The sequence below is a fragment of the Myripristis murdjan genome, chromosome 21 (assembly GCF_902150065.1).
Source record: "Myripristis murdjan chromosome 21, fMyrMur1.1, whole genome shotgun sequence".
NCBI classification, from domain to species: domain Eukaryota; kingdom Metazoa; phylum Chordata; class Actinopteri; order Holocentriformes; family Holocentridae; genus Myripristis; species Myripristis murdjan.
This window is the reverse complement of record NC_044000.1, coordinates 29,049,699-29,071,606: the sequence shown is the minus strand read 5'-3', so window position 1 is coordinate 29,071,606 and position 21,908 is coordinate 29,049,699. Positions and strand designations below refer to the sequence as shown.

General features: G+C 42.7%; 1 protein-coding gene across 3 annotated transcripts in view; it reads left to right on the top strand.

The window, feature by feature from the left end:
• LOC115379991 (aryl hydrocarbon receptor-like) overlaps nt 1-21,908 on the top strand; it is a 39,083-nt gene that overhangs the window by 10,569 nt on the left and 6,606 nt on the right. For all 3 annotated transcript variants that reach the window (XM_030080997.1, XM_030080996.1, XM_030080995.1), the window contains exons 3-4: nt 18,588-18,688; nt 20,460-20,549. In XM_030080997.1, the coding sequence (XP_029936857.1) occupies nt 18,588-18,688; nt 20,460-20,549 (191 nt within the window). The remainder of the gene's footprint in view (nt 1-18,587; nt 18,689-20,459; nt 20,550-21,908) is intronic.

Sequence of the window (21,908 nt, the reverse complement as noted above, 5' to 3'; positions counted from 1 at the left end):
GAATGGACACATTCACATACAGTCAGAGTCGGTGACATTCCTAGAATCCTCCTGACGCTGCCGGCTGCACCCTTTCACCTACTTTCTTGTCGAACTCTGGGAAGATAGGCCGCCGTACCTAGTTTCAACCGCCACGCACGCGAATCAGGCATAAATTTCTGTGGCTTTTGCATGCTTCTGCTATGATGTGGCAATTCTCGCTTCTGCTAAATATTATCAGACGTAATTACAGGTTGTAGGTGAGTTTGCAGTGGCAGATTCCCAGTTTTCTGTCTTGGAACTGATGGAGAGGTGGGGATGAATGTGCTGAGACAGTTGTTTTCTGACGTCTCAGAAATGCCTTTAAATATATGAGATAATCGCTGCCTAAACCACCTGTCAGGCACACATTGCTTGACTTTAAACCTTATGTTTTAAGGCGTACCGGTGGTAGGTATGCTAAGGTAAAGACTGTGGATTTTACTTCCATGTAGTTATGATTTATCTGCAGCAACACCTGTGCGATGTGTCAGATTTATGTACAAGATGCCACAGGTTATCAGTCGGCTTCAGTCTCACTGTTCTTTTGACAAAGTACCTGTGAGTTACACAATGTCGATCACTCAGATAAATGCTCTTGCAACATCAAGGTGTCTTCGTGCATGGTAGGCGCTACTCGGCGCACTCGTGGAATGTCAGTGGAATCACCTCGGCCTCCTTTCAAACTGTTTTTTTTTTTTGTTTTGTTTTGTTTATATGTTTATAAATGTGAGGAGTTTGACAGCCCCCTCCCCTCCTGTGCTCGCATTGGCACCCCGCTGGGTCAAAGGTCAGAGTTTCACAGAGTTCACGGAGACGTTCACCAGCCTCACCGTTCTGTTCCCAGCATACCACCCCCCTCCCCTTCCCTCCTCTTTACTCTCTTTTTTTTTTTTTTTTCCCTCTGCCCTTCCTTTCACCCCGAGCAACACAGTCAAAGGTCAAGTTCAGGCCTGTGAAATCCTCCCCGGCCCTCAGAGGGGACCGCGCCGACACAAACATCCATAGAAATTGAAACGAAACTCTCTCTCTCGATGGATCCAGATAATTTCCTCCGCAGGACCGGGTCAGCTAGTTCACATTTGCAGCGGTGGACGAGGTTCAGCTCGTGCAGGACGGAAAGGCGAAAAGCATCGATTGTATTTGGAATATTTCACTGAACCTTTGACGTGAGTTTAGTAAACACGCGTAAATCTTTGAGGAAATTCTTTAACCAAGCGTCGTTTTAAAGCTTTTAAACAAACATAACTCTTAGAGGAAATTATTTATGTCACTGACGGCAATGGTAGTTTTGATGCTAGAACTTTTGTGCAATTTTTAACATTGACTGTTTAACATTTCAGGTACTGCAGTTTTACTCTTTCTCTCTTTCTCTCTCTGTTTTTTTTTTTTTTTTTTTTTTGACTTCAGCAAGAATCGCACACAAAGAAACAACAGTCTGTAGACAGTGTGGGGGATAGAGGGCGGGACAAAAATCACATGTCCTGTCACACTGCCCATGTGTGTCCTATCAGCTCCTAAATGCCTCTTTATTACACTTCCATAATAGCCCTACCCAATTCTCACAATAAAACAACATCATTCAATGCTTGCTAAGGGGGCTGATTAACACTCACCCTCAATTTGTCCAACATTTTATTACAGTGTGTGGCAACACTCTGTGCTATGTTATATAAGGCAATGGACCAATGCAGCCTATTTCAGAGTGAATGGCACCTAAATGTCCATCCATGCCATGATGTGACCCCTCATCTTTTGACCCCACTCTCTTGGCTTTCATGGATGTGATACACCCCACACCATACACACCTGTTTTGCGTTTTACGACATGGCGGGTGCCGGGGCCTTGCACTAGCAAAGTGGGACTGTCATCAGGCGCATATAAGAGAGAGAGATACATAGAGATTGTTCAAGAGAGAGATACAGGAAATCAGTACAACTCCTCCTTCTGACTCAATTCACCATAAGCACCTTGGACCCAGCACCTTGTAACTTTTTAACTTTTTTTTTTTTTCCACTTTTTTTTTTCCTTTTTACACGCACCTTTTATCAACATATTTATTATCTGTTATCACTGTGTGTTTTTATGTATTTTACTTCTGTGTCCCATGATTTGTGTTGTTTTTCTCTCCATTGTCATGTATTTCTTCCCTTTGCTGCTGCTTGTAACATTTTAAATTTCCCCTTGGGGATTAATAAAGTAATCTATCTATCGATCTATAAGCCGTGTTTCCACCACATGGTACGACTCGACTCGACTTGACTCGACCAGGTACTTTTCTGGATTTCATTTTCCACCTCAGACAGCGTCCCTTCAGTGTAGCTGGTCGTCATGGTGGTGTTCTTGGTTCTCGGTATGTGGCTGTGGCAAGGACAAAGATTTTGTAGAAAGAATTTGCTCAGTTCACTTGGAACCTCAGCGGAGGTGACACCACACTGCAAAACCAAGATTATTTGTCTTATTACTAGTCAAAATATCTCATTACACTTAAAATAAGACATGATCACCTCAAAAGTAACTTGTTTTTAGACAATTGTCTCTTGTTTCAAGTGAAAATTTGCTTGAAACAAGTGAAAATTAGCTTGTTTCATTGGCAAAATTTGTTTCTTGTTTCTAGCTAATTTTCACTTATTTCAAGTGAATTTTCATTTTTCCACTGGCAAATTTTTGCAATGAAACAAGCAAATTTTCACTTGAAACAAGTGAAAATTGTCTAAAAACAAGTTACTTCTGACTTGATCATGTCTTATTTTAAGTGTAATGAGATATTTTGACTAGAAATAAGACATTTTTGACTTGAAATAAGACAAATAATCTTGGTAAGATTTTGCGTTTTTGCAGTGCAAACAAGTACCAGGTGTCATCCACAACTTCTGCCTGATGTAAAACCAAAAAAGGCGAGTAGAGTCGATTGGAGTTGAGCTGTACCGTGTTGTGGTAAAGCAGCTCTAGCTTTTTGTCTTGTCTTTGCCTGTTTGATATTTCGGTGACGTGTGGTTAGCCTTAGCTGTGCCTTGAAGTGGGTCAGTGATGATCAAAGGAGTGTCGTGCAGTTTTGGTGTCAAGCATTACAGGATCTGTGTTTGCATTACGCATGCCGGCTCAGACCAGGTCAAGACGATTTCTGTGCTATTTCCGTGGCTTTGTCAAATAATACACACATGAAGTGATTCCATTCAAAAGCCTATCGACACCTTTTGTGGATGATATGTTGTCTGGTTCGACTTTGATGCACAACCCTCAAGCAGGAAGAAAATAAGATGCAGCATTTATAATGTAACTACACACACAGATAAACATCAGCATAAATCTGTCAGGATGTGCTGTGATACATGTAGTATACTGACTGTGGAGGTGGCTGTGTTCCCTATAGACGCCGCGCTCTGGCCTCCCTCCTGTCACCAAACTGTCGCTGTGGTTCGCCACCGGCTCCTGTTTAGCTGCTGGCCGGACGTCACTCAGCTGTTTCCCACATTAGGCAACAGTTCCCCCAAGGACCGGAGCAACACATTAACCAAATGTGCTATCTCCTCCCAAGCCAATTTAATTTAAGGTGTTGTATTTTTTGCCGTGGTGATTCTGCACCTCCCACACAAGGACGTCAGTTTTCTCTTGGGAGAAGCCGTTTTGAATTTTTGATTTAAACAGCTGAAAACGCTGTCACCATTCATAAACCACAGAGCTGATAATTAGCTGCATAAAGCAAACGTTTTGTCCGGGGACTATTTTCCCTTGAGGAGGGAGCGTTTCACCTCGATTTCAAGTCATCAGTACACAACAGTGCTGCTGCTTTTAGGAAAACTAATGTGGAGGACTTTATTCTGGTGTTGAAGAAAGTTTGAAGTCTCTGAAAGTTCATTTTCATAGTGAAGTGGAACAAATGGAAACCAGTGGCTGCATAAAAGGTAAATTCTGTCAGAGTTTGAAAATACACCTGCTTACTTTGGGAAAAGATATGCATTTTACACCAAACACACAAAATCACTGGTATGATCCTTTAAAGAGAATGAAATAAAGTGACTCTGTTGCATTCCCAGTGATTCTCAAATTGGGACACACATACCCCTAGGGGTACCTGGGAGTACTGCAGGGGGTATGGGAGGCTTTTTTTAAAATATTTATTTAAAAGATATGAGCCATAATTGCTAAAATAGTCATTCTATGCTGTAATGCCATAATAAGTTTAATAAAAATGCAAATGTCAGTTTGATAAACCACATTTTATTTATTCAGTATTCACTCCAGCTTTCGCAAAGGTGTCAAATGTGTGTGTTTGTGGTTTACATCTGCCGCCGTGGTCGTCGAGCGAGGACGTCTGGCTGTGAAACCGAACGAAAAATCAGCAACATGGATTTGTGGTTGAAAAAAAGGAGAAAGAAGTGAAAAAGAGGCAAAAACAGAGCCAACAAAACATCATCATTTTTTTTTTTTTTTGCACTGGTCAGGGGGTACTTGGCAGAAACACATTATTTCATAAAAGGGTTGAGAACCACTGGATTACCCGTACCACGCCACCTCATAATATATTCCTCCAAACCCAGCCAGTGTGGAATGGCGCATTAGCTGCACCATGCATGTCTGGCCGCCAAATTACCAAAAATCAACCATGCTTTGTGCCTTTGACTGCGCTTTGAGCTGTGCACCACTGATTCACAAAAGCAGAGCCCAAAGTGTCAGTGAGTTCTGGTGGCATAGCGGTCGTGCCAGCTCTCCTCTTGCGTGCCGTGCGCCATTCAAGTCCTCTGAACCCCGGCCTGAAAAGGAGCTGCTTTGTGCCGGCCCCGGTTAAGCGGCAGAAGATGGATGGATGGATGGATTGTACCGCTGGCATGCTCATCCTCTGTGTGATACCGGTGAACAACGGCAAGCAAAAGAAAGTGTGCTGTTCATAATTTGGTTGCATATCAAGTTGCAGCATCTTGTATAACAGCATTGTCTTGTGTTGTTTTGTCTGTGTGAGGTAACGAAGCAGCTCTGAGGTGACCTTTGGTTGGTTCGTCGTCTTTTATTTCCCCCCGTTGAATTCTTTGATACTCGAGTTGGAGCCCCGTTCAGAGAGTTAATGTTTATGGGAGGCTGTAATATCGCTGCAGCTACTTTTGTGGCACACAGGAACATCATTGTGGTATTATAACGCAGTAAAGATTACATATTATGCCTTTAGAGCTCATCGTCAATCTGCGCTTACTACTGTTTTTTTTAACCGGTGTGACGAATGAACTCGGTATGTTTTTTTTTTTTTTTTTTTTTTTGGTTTTGCCAATTTTATTGCCAATTTTGTTTTTAAAACTCGTGAGAAAACATACAGCAAACAAATAGAAGAATACAAATGGTAACACTTTACAATAAGAGTACAACAATTAACATTAGTTAATGCCGTAATAAACATGAAGTAACAGTTAATAAACATGAAGTAACAGGTAATAAACATTAAGTAACAGGTAACTAACCGTTAACTAATGTGTCTAAGAATCATTTACTAATGCTGTTCATGCTAAGGTATTAATTTATATGTTATTTAAGGGTTACTGTAGATATTATTAACATTAGTAAATGCCATAATAATCATTAACTAACAGTTAATTAACCATTACGGCATTAATGAACGTTAACTGTTGTTCTCCTATAAAAAAAAAAAAAAAAAAAACTCGGTATGTTTGTTGCCCAAGCCGGCCGAGGTAAACCTGCAAACCATTCGTTCAGGTGATGGAACAAGAACAATCGCACACAGTGACGGCTTTCCAAACATGGAGGCTGTGCTCGTCCTGTAAATGAGATGGTATCGGCCAGGTTGACTCTTAAAGGGTTACCCCAGTCAAAACACCAGCGCTCCGCATGAGCGTTCAAGTGGGGACCTGCCTGGAGTTTCAGATAAAGATCCCATAAATGGTTAGAAGAAGAAAGGGCTTTGGAGAAAAGAGCAAGCATAAGCTACTTTTTGAAGGGATGGGGGGCGGAGGGGAGGGGGGGCGCCGCCTTAACGAGCCGTTAAGGAAACCACGTTGGGATTGTCGCTGCCTTGAAATGGATAATCTGTTGGAGCAAATTTGTTTATAGGCCTGATAGCGTGACTTCATGAGGCAATATTGGATATTTTGGAATGCTTGTGGGCCACTGCTGGTGACACATTTGTGTGACGCTGTTAGAAATTTGAGAAAAATGTTGACTGGCTTTTCAAGTTCATTGAAAACATCCTGCGTCTGCTACCCATTACAGATGATGTGGTGACACCGTATCATCCGCTATAATTTAATGTATTCGGGACGCATACATACACCCACACCCACACGAATATATATGTATGTGGCTTACGCAAGTGCAAGAAGAAAGGCACCGATTCAGGCTCGAGAGGAGGAAAGAGTTAAGAGCAACACTGTAAGTCCTTGGCAAACATCTGCCCCTCGGAGCAGGAGAGAGGATCAGCGTGGGGAAGTCCAGTCTTGTTTGTTATTGAATCCTGATGAGCCGATCATCCGGACGTTTTCTCGACGGGCGTGTGTTTTACTTATAGGTCCTCTTAAACCTCACCGTAATTCACCTGTCAGCCCAGTATCAACATATCTTGCAAAAAAAAAAAAAAAAGATGTTTTACGGAGGTGACAGGCTTTTATTTCCACTGATCTGCAGCCACGCTCGCCGGTTAGCTCTCCGCTCCGGTCTCGCCTTTCAGAATATCGTGAGAATGCGAGCGACCACTGGGGGAGAGATTTAATTATGTTTTCATTTCTTCCAATTGCATTTTGTGGAGGGCCTGGCCTCAGTCTCTCCAGCTCACACCGCAGCACTGCATCGGCCCTTCATGCTCAGACTCTCTTTTTTTTTCTTCTTCTTTCTTGGCTCCAGTCGAGCTCGCCCACCAAGGCTCGCTGTGACATTTAGAAGCTTCCAAAAATGCATGTGTTTGTTTATATGCCGAACCAAAATCAGCTGTTGACCCATTCAAAGTTTGGTAAGGGCAATCACAAACACAGAAGATGTATTACTGCCTCTGTTTGAAGATTATGATTCGCATCTCTCAGGGTTTCGGAGGAATTTCCAAATATCAACAGTCAGCGCGAGCCAGGAAATGTGGCAATATTTATCAGCGAGCAGAAAAAAGGCCGTGGAACATTTGAATGCACAGAATGATTTCGACATCACAGAGCCGGCTTGTGTCACTCTTGTTGTTATGCATTTGCCGGTTTCGCTGTTTGTGTCATGTTGACTTTATGCTCGTCTGTGGAGGCGCATGGAGAATTGCGGATGATTAACCAGTTTCCCCTCAAACTATTCATCTCTGTCCCTTCCTGCACACCACTATGGCATCCAGCCGCCTATCTGATTTGGAGGAGTTAAATTTAGACAGCTGATAAGGGCCAATGTCAATGTTTTTGCCTTCAAACTATTCCAGCACCGGCACAATGATCCCCTTCTGAGGGCTTTGATTAACTGCCTGGAAAGCGATAAGGATCGTCACGGCGATATGTGGGGCACGCTGGATGCAGACAGACGGCGCAGAAGGCAAGCTGAATTCTGCTTTGTGTTTTTTGTCTCGGTGCCCGGTCCGAGACCAGTGACATTAATTTGCAAGAACATGAAAAGAGGCCGAGCAGACAAGAATAGTTGGCTTTGTTCGATGCGAATTCAATATTTCCCGCGCTCAGACACACAGTTTCTGTTTCTAAGGCATCCTCTGTCTAGGTTTGTCCTTGTTAGCACTTTTTTCAGGCGGCACCAACAACGCACTCCTCCAAAAGCCATTGTTCCACTCCAAGATATTTCCCCTCACCTAATGCCTAGATTACACTCTTGTCTGACATGAAAACACCGAGGATCTTTCCTGTCCCTCAGGTTATGGAAGTGCTGGGGACATTCATCAAGTGAGAGGCAGGAGGATGGACCTCTGGCCCGTGCGAGCCAGCCGATTGGCTGTTGCTCGTTGCTTGCACCGCCTTTTCCTGCACATCTGCGTGAGAACGGAGATCTGTGTACAGGATCTGCTGGAACTAAATGCTTTCAAATCAAGATAATATTCCCCTATGCATTGCTGGCATGCTTTATATTCAGTCTCCCTGGCCGGCTGCCAGTCACATGACTGCAGCGTTTCCTTCGCCCTCCTCACTTCGACTCCCATTCTTGGACTCGCTTTCGGTTTGGCTCGGCTGTTTTCCTCCGCCGCTTTTCCTAACATGAAGTCGTCTATTTATACGTTTTCTTTTCAGTTTATCTTTGAAACTGTTTATCCCTCTGCCCACGTCTTTGTGGCCAGCACACACACACACACACACACACACTCCCTTTCAGCCTGTTCTCTCCTCTGTTCTGGTTTGACCAGTCTGTGCTGTGAGAGCGCACGCAGACAGTCAAATCCGACTTATCTCAGCCTCAGATTTCTGCGGTGGAGAATCTTCAGGACGGGTGGTGGACTAGAAACGTGCTCGGCTATAGAAGTGGCATTTATCATTTACAACATAATTTTATATCCTGTAATTATAGTTTTAATGTGTAGTAATGTTCAGCCAACCACTGTTACGATTCAGAGTACTGACCAATATCCTCAAAGCTAGTCTATAAATTAAAGGGAAAATCCACTATGATATTATTACACTTGGATTATTCCATATTTCTAGTCGATGATGTTCAGTGCGACGATTTTTTTTGTGGTGAAATATTGTGACCTTTGGTGTTCCCTCATTCCCTCTGTCTGTCTCGTCTACTTCTGCTTCAGCTCTGCAAGTGATTTCCTACATTTCCCAGAATGCCTTTGGGCTGGACAGCCACCCAAGAGCTTGCCTCGACTTGCCGCATTCAGCTCGGTTTGAAGTCGAGGCGGAGAGGCCGGTAATGAGAGCATTAAGGGAAGTAAAGTCAAGAGCATGGGAGTTGGCAGTCGAGTGAGACGAGAGGCACGCCTCGCTCAAAAAGCAGCATGCCTTTTCGCTGCAATGCATTCTGGTCTGTTGAGGCTGCTGCCAGCGGAGGAACTGATATCTGCCTGTGTGATTGTTCAGTGTCTTATCAAAATGGCAGCTCTAAATATCAGATATCAAACCCCACTGAAACATTTTCTGCTGAGAAGAAAAAAAAAACTCTTTATTTGACCAATTATAAGAAAAATACACGACCAAACTGCAACAATGGACCCAGTATTGTATTGTAGTATTGTATTGTACTGCATGACCAACTGTGGCGTTAGTTTTTAATGCAGCATTGGACTTTGGTAGTGTTGGGTGGTGTAGTAACCTGGGCTTGGGCAACACTGTTCCAAAATAACACTTTTGGTGCATACAAGAACACAAACAAAGTGGATTATGCCAATTAAAATAAATAAATAAATGAATAAATAAATAAATAAAAGCATAGATGTCCATTATTTGAGGAAATTAATGCTTTTTTTCTTGTTATTCTGTTTGTGTTGGAAAGCAGATCCAGGAAGAAATGAGCTTATAGTAATTTCAGAAATAATTGTAATTACATGGTTACCGGGACTTCTTTTTTATATATATTGGCATAATCCACTTCCTTTGTGTTTATTTATATGCTAAAAGTGTCATTTGTAGACCTGTTTTGCAGCACTATGGAAGTGAATGGAGCGATATAAATACAGTACTCAACTAATTAGGACATTTCACCACCATGCGGGCTCATATGATGCCCAGGTAACTGTAAGCTATGCTGAACATGACCTGTGCCAGTTTTCAGTCGCTGATTTTCACTGCTTCCAGCTCTACTTGCTAGCCATGTCGCTCTCTGTTGAAATGGGATGCCGGGGCCTAAGTTCTGCTGTATTCCTGCATTGTCAGACCAGATTTTGCACCGAAACGCTGCACGCCCTCCTCGGTCTTTGGATTTCATTTAATTATCTGACACTGAAAAGATGTCAAATCCCTTAAAGGCTGCCTCATTCCCTGGATGTCGAGCGTGTTTGCCTGGAGAGAATCTGACATCAAAAGCTTCCTCTATATTTCACCAATCCCATAATGACCTGCTCTCTGTGAGACGAGAAGCCGCAGCCTGACGGTGGAAGAGGCTCGCACGCTTTGGTGTCACATTTCAGAAGCGCACCGATTTGAAAACAGTTGTCTGTGTCGGGGACGGCCAATAGGACGGCAGAGTGTGTTCCTTTGTCGATCTCTGCAAATACCTACGATTTCAATAACAATTCGTAATGGCAAACACATAAATCTGGAGAGATGGTGATGTTTGGTTTGTTTGTTTTTTTTTTTATCTGTATAATATACTTGGAAGACATGCATTATCACAGAAAAGTTCATTGAACTCTTTATTTTCATCTATGCATGGATTTCTATGCTCGTTAATACATACTGATAATTTGGGGAGCTGTGCTGTCCCTTGTCGTTTAAATAAATTGTTGAAATAAATTAATATTTTAGTTTTTAGTCTTTATAGTCTTTATTGTATATATTTAGCCTTTATTCTATTTTATTTAACTTTATTGTATGTTCTACTGTTGCTGCTGGAACACCAGAATTTCCCTGCTTGGGATCAATAAAGTATATCTATCTATCTATCTATCTATCTATCTATCTAAATTCTATGTTTCCACAGTGTCAAGTTGGTTGTTCACCCCACAGATAATGTAAGCCTTGAGTCCAGGGCTCATTCCCCTTTTTTTTTTTTTTTTTTTTTTTTTTAGGCAGTATGCATTGTTAAGGCTGTTGTGCAAAAGGGTCATTGTGTGTGTCTTTGTGAAACAGGCAGTAAGGCAAAAGTCAAACAGTCATCAATCAGGCGGTGCTGCGGATCCACACACCAGGAAGTAGTTTGGTGATTTTTTTGTGGAGCATAAGACGCCACAGAAGTTCAGTGTTTTGCTTGTCATGGTAGTTTTGAATAAGTGCTGCAGAGCTGATGATGTAAAGCAGAGTCGGTCCTCTCAGAGCGACGGGCTCACGGCACCAGAGTGTCAACATATTTTTTTAAGAGATAATGTTTGAGATTCTCTTTTATGTTTTTTTTTTTTTTTTTTTAAATCTCAATTTTGGCGTTAAGTATCTCCGCAATTTGCTTCCCAGAGATAACCTGTCAATCAAACACTGTGGGCGGGACGATCATGTCACTCTTGGATTTTCTGTCAATGGAGTCACTGCCACCAAAACAAATGTCTTTATCTGGAAATGGAGTGAAAGAGTACTTCAGATTTTAAGATGGGAATGTTTAGCACTCACCGGCAATCGTTTGATAGGTTGACACTGATCTCGCTAGGCTGAAAAAAAAAAAAAAAACAAAAAAAAAAACTGGTGAGCAGCTGAAACAGTCCGGCCTGCTCTGTGCTCCGCGGCTGAGTCTGGCGTTGATTGTGTTGACTTACTGGCGTTGTGCCAAAAGACAGGTTTTCTCATTGCTGCAGGACTGATCTGGCAGCCTGCACATCCACACACACAAACACACACGCACACGCGCACACACACACAAAAACACACTCTCTTTCTCCCTCCTCCTGCACAGGCCCTTAGGGCTTTTGTAAGCAATACCGACAAGGGCGCTTCCCTTATCTGAACAGCCGCTACAGGAAAATCCCAGGATGTGGCCTCTCCCCGCCCGTCCGTCCAGTCCAGCCCAGTCACGCAAGCTCTTCAGGGGGAAGGGGCCCCTGATACACCCCCCCCCCAACCACACACACACACACACACACACACACACCCCTTGGCAAGAGCTCACACAGCACTTGCACAAAGACCCAGGCCTGTATGGTCCAGTGTATACATACACATACACGCACACACACACACACACACACACACACACACACACACACACACAAACACATAGAGTCAACATGTCTGTGTGTGCGTCGCCCTGCAACACAAAGCCGTGCGTACAAGCTGTGCTCGCACAAGATTCTGGATTATCTGTGCAGTACACACATGTATAGTCATGCATTCACGCAGACATACACACACACACACACACACACACACACACACGCACATTTACTTGACTGTGCAGCAAGCGCAGGGCAACACATCAGACGACTAACACAAAATCTAAAACCGTATTAGAAGCAAACACATAGAGACATGAAACTGATGCTCAATCACAGTCAGCCAGTCACACACACACACACACACACACACACACACACACACGCACACACACGACGTACAAATTCAAGTTCAAACCTGGACAGTCTACCAGTTTCTTTTTGTTTTTTTTTCCTCCACTCAATGTTCGCGTGAGTAAGTGGGCCCCTTCGCGGCCCTCTGTTTGTTTTCACTCTAGTTTTCTTTCCCGATGCTGGATTGTGCATTGTGTTCCTTCCTCCCGTCTCTTTCCGTTGTTAACTACTAAACGTTCTATTGCGCGGCTCTGTGCAGCGTTGCTAGCGTGCTGTCGCGGCTCTGCCACACCGCCGGACTGGACTTGGCCGGAGGTCAGACACATTCCTATAAGCTTTCAGAGGTGTGTGTGTGTGTGTGTGTGTGTGTGTGTCTGTGTGTGGTGGGGGGCGCTGAGTCACAGACTTGCATACCAACACACACACTCTTGGTCAAGCAGGCAAACTGGGGTTATGGGGTCAGGGGAAAGGGATGTTCAGACATCCTTGGTAGGGCTGGTGGCCAAAACACCACCGTGCAGGATTTCTGTGCTTTCATCTGATGCCATTTCCAATGCAAAAACGCAAAATCTTACCAAGATTATTTGCCTTATTTCAAGTCAAAAATGTCTTATTTCTAGTCAAAATATCTCATTACACTTAAAATAAGACATGATCACCTCAGAAGTAACTTGTTTTTAGACAATTTTCACTTGTTTCAAGTAAAAATTCACTTGAAACAAGTGAAAATTTGCCAGTGGAAAAAGTGAAAATTCACTTGAAATCAGTGAAAATTAGCTAGAAACAAGAAACAAATTTTGCCAATGAAACAAGCAAATTATCACTTGAAACAAGAGACAATTGTCTAAAAACAAGTTACTTCTGAGATGATCATGTCTTATTTTAAGTGTAATGAGATATTTTGACTAGGAATAAGACATTTTTGACTTGAAATAAGACAAATAATCTTGGTAAGATTTTGAGTTTTTGCAGTGAAGGTTTCACTAATTTTAGCTGCGTCTATACCTTCAAGTCCAGTGTACCTCCCAGTCCTGATGACCACAGTGGTGTTCAAAGTCATGTACAGGGGCCCCCAGGGGTCCTTGAGGAGCTTCCAGGGGGTCCTCACCAAAATGAAGTCACTAATGAGTGACTATTTTAACATTATGTTTTAATCTCACCACTATTTGTCAGTGTTCCGGTATGATATCTAAACAATTTAATACATGAAGCAAGATGTATTTTAATATCAGGATCCCAGATCATTTCTCATCAGGGTTTGCAGCCTAGACAAAGTCAGCATGATAAAGTTGGAAAACCCATGGTGTGTAACACAGCAGTGTGTGAGCTGCAGTGAAGCCCTTTATTACGGCAGTCAGAGGAAGGTGATGTAAAGATGCCTAACCGTGCCTTTATATTCCAAAACGTCCTGGGCTGTAATGACGAGAAACTTGGAGTAGCCGCTTTCCTAAAAACTGCTTAAACTCCACTTTCTTATCTCATTGTTAGAATCCGTGTTTCTAACAAGGTTGGGAGTTTTTTCTTGTATGCACTGATAGTCCAAGGTATACTGTTTCATGTTGTGTGCTTTGTTTTTGGTTCCTTGTGTTTTATTTTGCTATGTGCTGTTTTATATCATCTTTTTCCTTAGTTAGATCTAGGAAGGCTCATCTGAGACAGGCTTTTTGCTGGACGCCTGTGTTGTGTGTTGTTGCCTTCCTTTAAAGCTGCACCAAACAGCTTTGCACTTTGCTGGTGAGATGTGGTTATCTGAAATTTTGAAAGTTTGAAGGGCGTCATGACCCAGAAGCCCTGCGAGGTGACAGCAGCCCGGCTCTTTGCGGATGGAGCGGTCACACGCTGTTGTTTTGCAGACACTTTTGGGTGTTCCCTTTAAGTTTTGATTCATCGCTTCCTGTGTGGAAAGATTTCCCACCAGTGACCGTATAGAAACCACAGCTTCATCCAGGCAAATGCACTGAATTCACAGCATCTTAATTAGGGCCTTGGACACTCTTCTTTGTGATTTACGCTGATTCTGAACATCTTAACCGTAGTGTTTTTGTCTTCTGTACAATTTGCTGTTTCCTTCAGAAAGATTCCAGATATGTAAACTGTAAGGCTCTGCTGAGATAGGTAGTGACTCACATCAAGTCAAGTTATAATTATTTTTATAGCTCTTATGATCAGATTTACAGTCTCAAAGGGCTTCACAACGCCCACATTATGAAACAATAAATGGAAAAGACACCCCCTCCCCCGCAGTATTAGCGAGAACAAGGAAAAAGTCCAATGAAAACCTCATCAGGAGGAAAAGAATGGAAGAACGCTTGGGAAGAGAAGACAGAAGGGACTGAGTCACTCCCAGTAATTGTGCAAAGCTAAAGGATGATCCTCTCATATCATATTATTACATATTATAATAGTATTACATTTTATGATTATTTGTGGATCCCAAACACACAACAAGACAAGACTGATGTCAGAACTCAACAATGCCAACTTCTCTCTCTCTCTCTCTCTCTCTCTCTCTCTCTCTCTCTCTCTCTCTCTCTCTCTCTCTCGCTCGCTCGCTCGTTCTCTCGGTGTTGTCTGAAGCTGCTCTGCAGGTCAGAGCCTGCTTTTCAACTGATGATGCACCATCACTCAGACATGAGGGGGAACAAAAGTCCCATTCTTCTGCAGGGATTTACTCGCTTTGAACTTGTGGAGAGATTGGGTGGGCTCAGGTGGGCTGTGTGAGAATGTGTGTGCGTGTGTGTGTGTGTATCACATGGCTGCAGGTTGCACTTGGAGGCATTACCATCTATGTAGAGCCACCTAGTGGGGATAGAAATAACCAGAGTGATGAAATCTTGTGCCCTAGGGTAGGAGACATCATTTTTTTCTCTGCTGTTTTTTTTCTTTAGTGAACCTTTTTTTAGATTTCTGACTGAGTACATGTAAGACATGCAGCTTCTGTGAACATGTTCAACCATAAACAAAGTTAAAATTATAAACAGAAAAAAACAACAACCCATAAACAAAGCAAAATTAGGGGTGCTGTGTTTTCATCTGCTACAACAAAAGCATAACTCTTCCAAATTGGATGGACAATCTAACCACATCATGGCATGGTGGGCTGCCCAGAGAACAATGCTTAACAAGGTGTTTTCAGCTGTCTTGCTGTGAGGGGACCAAAAATCTTTGACTCTGCCAGGAGGGTGCTCCATTCGCATTGCAAAAGAGGCCAAAGTTCTGGCAAAGCCAAAACAAACACTGGAGCTGAACGCCAGTTTTCGTGCCTGGCACAGACGGCCTTTGAATCTCTAGAAACGCCAAACATTGCGTAGCAATAACAAAGTTATGCACTCCCTGCCTGTACTGGAGGTTTGCTGTTCCATTAACAACATAAGTACCAGGATCTCAACTGCCTCCCCGATGGGGGAAAAAAATAAAAGCTTTCCTTTATACAGCAGACACTTTGCCAAAGGTACTCTTTTGCAATCGTTTGACTGGATCTGGTTGTCTAAACAGGCTTTGTTCTCGGGTTGGCAGGCTTTGACACTGAGTGGCTCAGGTAAAGACTAGTGGCGTCCTGTCACTCTGATTTTGCAAAATCCCTCATTTCAGGGCCTTAGAAACACCACAAATGAAGGGGGATGACTGTTTGAAGAGGGAGTCGCAGCAGATAAGCCCTAAACGTCCTGCTTGACAAGCTGGAGTTACTTTGTGCAACTGGGAAAGTAATCTAGAGGAGTTTTTTTTTTTTCCTTTACTGAACCCTTTTTTAGATTTCTGAGGTCTGACTGAGTACAGAGGACATGAACATGTTGAACCATAAACAAAACTAAAAGTAAAAGTAACATGCCCCATGAATAAAAAGGGTTTGAAAGTGCCCTAATTACCTTAACAGAGTCCACTTAGTAGATATCATCCCACATATCAGAGAGGGGACCTGTTCTTTTTATCCTAAGGCAGATACAAGTAAAGCCACGTTCTCAGCCAAGGAAGTGAGACAGTTTCAGAGGCTGAGTAATGAATAAAGATCCTTCTGAGAAATGCGAAATGCAAAATGCAAATGATAAGACTCGGGGCTGATGTCTTGTGACATTTTTTCCCAAGTAAGAGAGTCATTCATTTCTTCGAACTGCACAGTCACAGTCTCCAACCCAAGACTGGCCTGATTTTCATGACGTAACTGTTGCAAAAGCAAAACTGTCTAACAGTCTAATATCTTATTTGAGCATTTCTTCGAAAATTTTAACCAAAAATGGTGTGACGTTTTTATTTTTTGGAACAGAACTAATGCCCAATAGGACATATTATTTTTCATCATATAATTCTGTGTTGCTTAATGCTGCTGAATTTGATTAGATACAATGAAAACATGTTTTATTATTACCTGTTATGCCAATAGTATGTCAGAAAATTAGTGATTGTCAACGGTATTAGCAGTCTCTTTACAGTTATGCCAGTACATTGCAGGCAAAATGATTTGATCTGATGTTGTGATGCCATCATGTAATTTCTTCTAAGTGCTTCAGGATGGCACGTTGGTTTTCCGTGAGCAAGCCGCAATAAAACCGCTGGCCTTTTGTTTTTGTTTCATTCCAACACAGCACAGTTAATAAAACTTAATGTGAAATGTACATCATTAATATTTCAAGGAAAGGCGTCTTTCAAGCTTCGATCCCCATCTGTTTTCACTAAGCTCAAACATGGCGGGTTAACGTGTTCAACACAAAGCAGGACATTTTCGAGCGGCACTTACAGACTAAACAGCTTCAGCCAACAGGCTCTTGCACGCTGCAGATGTGTGCAAATGATATCCGACATAAAGTCACGGAGAGGCGGGTAGGGAAAAAAAAAAGTTATGATGCGTAGAGTTTGCTTGCAGTGTGGTGATTTTGATTTGGTTGGCAGCAGCGACACCGAGCATAGACAGTGGTTTCTCTAATGACGTCATCGTCCGCATGCCAGTTAATTTCACTGAGACACTCAGGCAGGGAGGAATCAGGGTTTACCTCATGTCAAAGTGTAACTAAGGGGTATTATTTTTTCAAATTTGTACTAATCATCCAGGTTACCCTCTCCTTTCCATCCTTCCTGCTCTTGTCTTCGTAGTTGGCATGGTTAGACACATCCAGACTCATCCTCCTCTTTCACAAGAAGCCGTTTGCTGCCTTTCATTCTTGTGCGGCATGAAAAACAACTTCCACAGAGCAACGCAATCCATCATCGTAAACATGAAGCCTTCACTCGGTCAGGTCAAAGTTTATTCAAATACGTTCGGGCACAGCTGAATAAGGAATGCTCTGTGTCGGTGTTTCATTACTTTAATCTCTGGTATCAGTCACTTTACTGTCACTCACCTGACACCCGCAGCATGAAGTGAAAGTGTCTGCCGGGAAAATAACTCCCGCAAAAAACATGTCGCCTATCAAACTTTATTGTCACATGCATGTCTTGTTATTCAGGGGATCTTTGTTAGCGTGCACTTTGCCCAGGTTGGACAGTGTAAAGTTTGGATTTTAAAAATGATGAGTAATGGCTAAACATGACAAACAGCATGTACTGCACAAAAAAGAAAAAAAAGAAAATAGGGGAATGGAAAGTAGATGCAGACAGTAGAAAATGGGCAGGAAATCTAAATGATGGTGGTGTTCTCCTTTCTTATATCACATAACAGGCGTACAGCTTACGCTTGCCGTTGTTGGGAGTTTAAACAGCAGAATAAGATTCTGTTCCTAGATCACCAAATTTACAGGAAAGCAGAACTAAAGGGTGTTAAGGTCACGGTCACAGCTTTTGTGCAATGTTCTCGTGATCGTCGATGCATCACCTCAGAGTGACTGCGAGGAGGAAAAGCACAATAAGGACTAAGAGAGAAGTGGAAGGCATTTGTTTTAGTGCAGAGTGAGAAGAGAGGGGAAAATCATTCAAACGGCCGAGTAGCGTGTCTACGTGTGTTCGCGTGCACCCGTGCATGAACACTGACGTCGGATGTGCGGCTAAGCTTGTGTGTGTGTGTATGTAGATGAGTTGTCAGCGTAGATGAACGCCAGATATCGGCCAAACAGGTCAAGTCACCGTGAAAACAAACAGGGACGAAGCAGAGAGCCAGGGATGATTGATTTATGTGAGGAAAGCATGAAAGGAGAGGGTTTTTTTGTTTGTTTTTTTACAGTTCAAGGGACAAAGAGAGAGCGAAAGTTAAAGAGGCATGAGAGGACAGAGTAACGGACAAAATGAGTGTGTTTAAAGAAAAAATAAGATGGTTGTGGAGGATGTGGAGGAGTGCCAAGGCAGTAGGTAGGTATTTTGACAAAATCCAGCCTCTTACACTCTCGCCGCCCCAAAATGAACCCAGCTTGGCCGAGGGGTTTAGTGCGTAAACTCAGAGTTGGGGGGAGGGAGCCCGAGTCCAAAAACATCCCAGACCTGTGTACATATTGCTTTCAGGTTTGCGTGCTAATGTGTCCCCGCCTCCACTCTCCCCTCTTTTACCTCTCCTGCCCCCTTCCTACCTCTTTTTTCCCTCCTCTGCAGCGACCATGAAGAAAAGCAGTGTCATGTTTCCGAGAGGGAATGGGCTCAACGGGAATGGGATGGATACCTCTGGCTTTTCTGAAGGGGACCTCCTGCTTCAGGTACCAAAGACAGCTGAAGGATGCCGAGGCTAATGTGGGAAAACTCATTTCAGTCTCAGTCACTGACTTTGTAATACTTTGTGATGCTGTAATATCCCTGTTGCTTCCCATGTGAAGTGACTTTCCACTCACATTCACTCAAACGTAGTGTGTGCATGCCATGAGTCTTCATTTTCCCTTCGAGTACAGCATGAAACAGGCCAAATTGCAACATGCTAAAATGCTGTTTTTGATGTATAGTGGGTAGTCTGGTGTTGTTTTCAAGACCACATTTTGGAGACAGCGAATCCAGTCAAGTCAAGACCAAGACCATAGCAAATAAAATCAGACTCAAAGCTGAGACCAAGAGAAGGATGAGTATGCAGGGGGTCTGAGCCTGAGACCTAGAGATCTGGACCAACACAATACTAGTTCAGTGAAAGACGGAGTCAAGACTGAGTAAAAATCCATCTGAGTGCATGACAAGACCTCGGCTGGTCTCAAAGACCACAACTCAAGTGGACCCTCCAATCCATTTAGTGTTTTTTTTTCCCCCTTTAAAACCAACAGAAGGAAACTGAAGGGGGGTTATGACAATCAATCCAAGGCTGACAGGTTCACATGGGGCTTTTGAGTGCAGTCATGCATTCAGCGTGTTTTCTTTGGTCTGAACCATGCTGGAAAATTTTACTTTGTTGAATTTTAATACCAATTAAAGGCGAACCAAAGTTTGGAAGCAAAACGTGATCAGGAAATTGGACAGGTTCTATAACCTGTCATGTTTTTTGTAGCATTCTGTATAGCACATTTAAGCATGATGGACTTGCCTGTGCTCTTTGCAGGTATTCACCCTCTGTGGTTTGCATATCAGGTAAATAGTCGTGATCAAACAGCTGGTTGTGAGCATCAGACTGTAACTGCTGGCTATCAGATGTCAGCTTTTGTCTTCAGGACATTCTCAAGAAGAGATTCATGTTTTCTGGCATCGCGGTTTGGCACCATATCCTCACCTGACCAGATAAATCTAAAATTAAAATGAAAACTCCGGCGTTCCAATAAACTGCCGTAAACACGGTTGGTGTAAATGCCCCTTTAAACATAACACCATCACTGAGCAAAATAACCACTTTACTTTGAAGGAAAAGTAAAGCAGGGCGATTATTAGGTGGCCCGGGACCTGCAGGTGCATAGATGAAGAGTCAGATGTTTATGTGAGCGCTAATCTGGTGGCAAGAGCTAATCCAGGGCCATCCGCTCTTGCAGGAAGTTATGACAGGTGAAACAGTTTGCCAAGGTCTGGCCAAGGTTTATGACTTAGCTTAACAAAACCTCAGCTCATCAAGCACCCCGCGCTGTGTTTACTTACGATCATGTGTCAGGTACATTTTTACACTTTGAAAATGACTGGCATGTTTTGGTTTCCTCTCGCACGGCCAAGCCTTTTGTGTTCATCGTGCAACACAAAGGACCTGTGAGAATCAGCAGTTGTTGGCAGAGTCTTAGATTGTAAACACGTTGCAGGATTAATACGGAGTGAACTATGTGTCTCCTGCGGTGCATCGATCAAAATGAACATTGGAGAGCATTTCAAAGATAGATTAAACTAGCCGTTTGTTGTTTTATAGTGAGATTATTACACATTATGTTGTGGGTACATGTTTATCTGTTTGTCTGTGTTTGGTTGCAGTATATTGGGGAAAGTCTGCTTGGCTCATGTTTGTCAGTACAATTCGTGCTCTTCCATGTACGTGCGAATACTGTGTGTATCTCTGACCATCTGCTCCCTGTCCAGGTGCTGAATGGGTTTGTGATGGTGATCACTGCAGAGGGATTGGTGTTTTATGTCTCTCATACAATCCAAGACTATCTGGGTTTCCATCAGGTAAGACATCGGCAGCTTAGCTTCTGCATTTAAACATACATTGATCTTTTTGTAGGCTGAAGCTGTTTTCACTGCAGTCTTATGGCATCATAAAAATAATAATAATAATAAAAAAAAGATGTGTCATTTAGATTGATGAGAGCATTTAAATCCAGGAACTAGATTACCGTGCAACCGAGTGGCAGTGTGTTTCGTGCGTTAGGTGGTTGAAACAGGCTTTTGTTGAATACTACATTCTGGATGGTTTAGTTCCTTTGAGAAATAACCGCCTTGGACTGGAAGCCAAGAGCAACATTTGTTGTTAATCAGTGCAAACAGCACAGCCCAGTGCATAAGCTGGGACGGGTCCAATTTTTCATTTATCATCAAAGACGTGAATCTGCGGCTGCACCACCTGTTACCTAAACAAAAATCAGGTGCTGAGGGAAACGTCTTGCAGAACATTTGCGGTTGCACTCATTTCTCCCGTGGTAATTATATCAGGAGCGTATTAATCACAACTCGGAGAGTCCATTGTTGTCTATTCACAAGGATAGTCCACTGTGAATACTGTAATCCACTGTACCATAGCACATACGGTCCCCATTATCTATACTTTCTTTCACTATGTTTACTGCATCTATACAAAGCAACTACAAAACAGGAATCTGTCTTTTGAAGAGGGCAAAAAAATCCATAAGTGTTCAGCAAATTTAAGTAAGACTGTTATGATTTAGCTGAGTGTGGGCAACATTTGTGGTCCCTTGTAGCTCAACAGGAAGATCAGTGCCAGTTTTAGGGAACTGATTTTCAATGGAGGCACTCACATGAAGTTTTAACACTTTTAAGTTAAACGTAATGTAAAGCATGAATGTAAAGAACATGGTGGCACCTACAGTGAAGAATCAGAGTCGAGACTTTGCAAACACTTGAGGCTCTTGAGCAGATGTGTAACGGCTACGCAGAGACAACCTCTACAACCTCTACAACCTCAAATATGCATCAAATGGCATCGGTTTATGTGCAGAGATCATAAATTCAATGATTTTTCAATGAGCTGAAGTGAAGAGAAGTGAAGAAAGTGTAAAATGGCTGACTTGAACCATCATCATGGGATCCTTCCTGCCTCATCAGTGAAACACTGATCAGATACCGTTGTTAAACTCAAATTTTGGAGCTGACATTAACTCACAGACTCTCTGACAAAAACCAGGCGGATCTTAGCCAGTGCAGAATTCATTCCCCTAAGCTTTGAATTTGTTGGGAAACATAAGTATTATGAAATTTCAATAAAATATGAATCTGCAATGAAATATATTTAATGCAGTTTGACAGAGAATATAGATTCAGTTTCATGCAAAAAAAAAAAAAAAAAAAGTG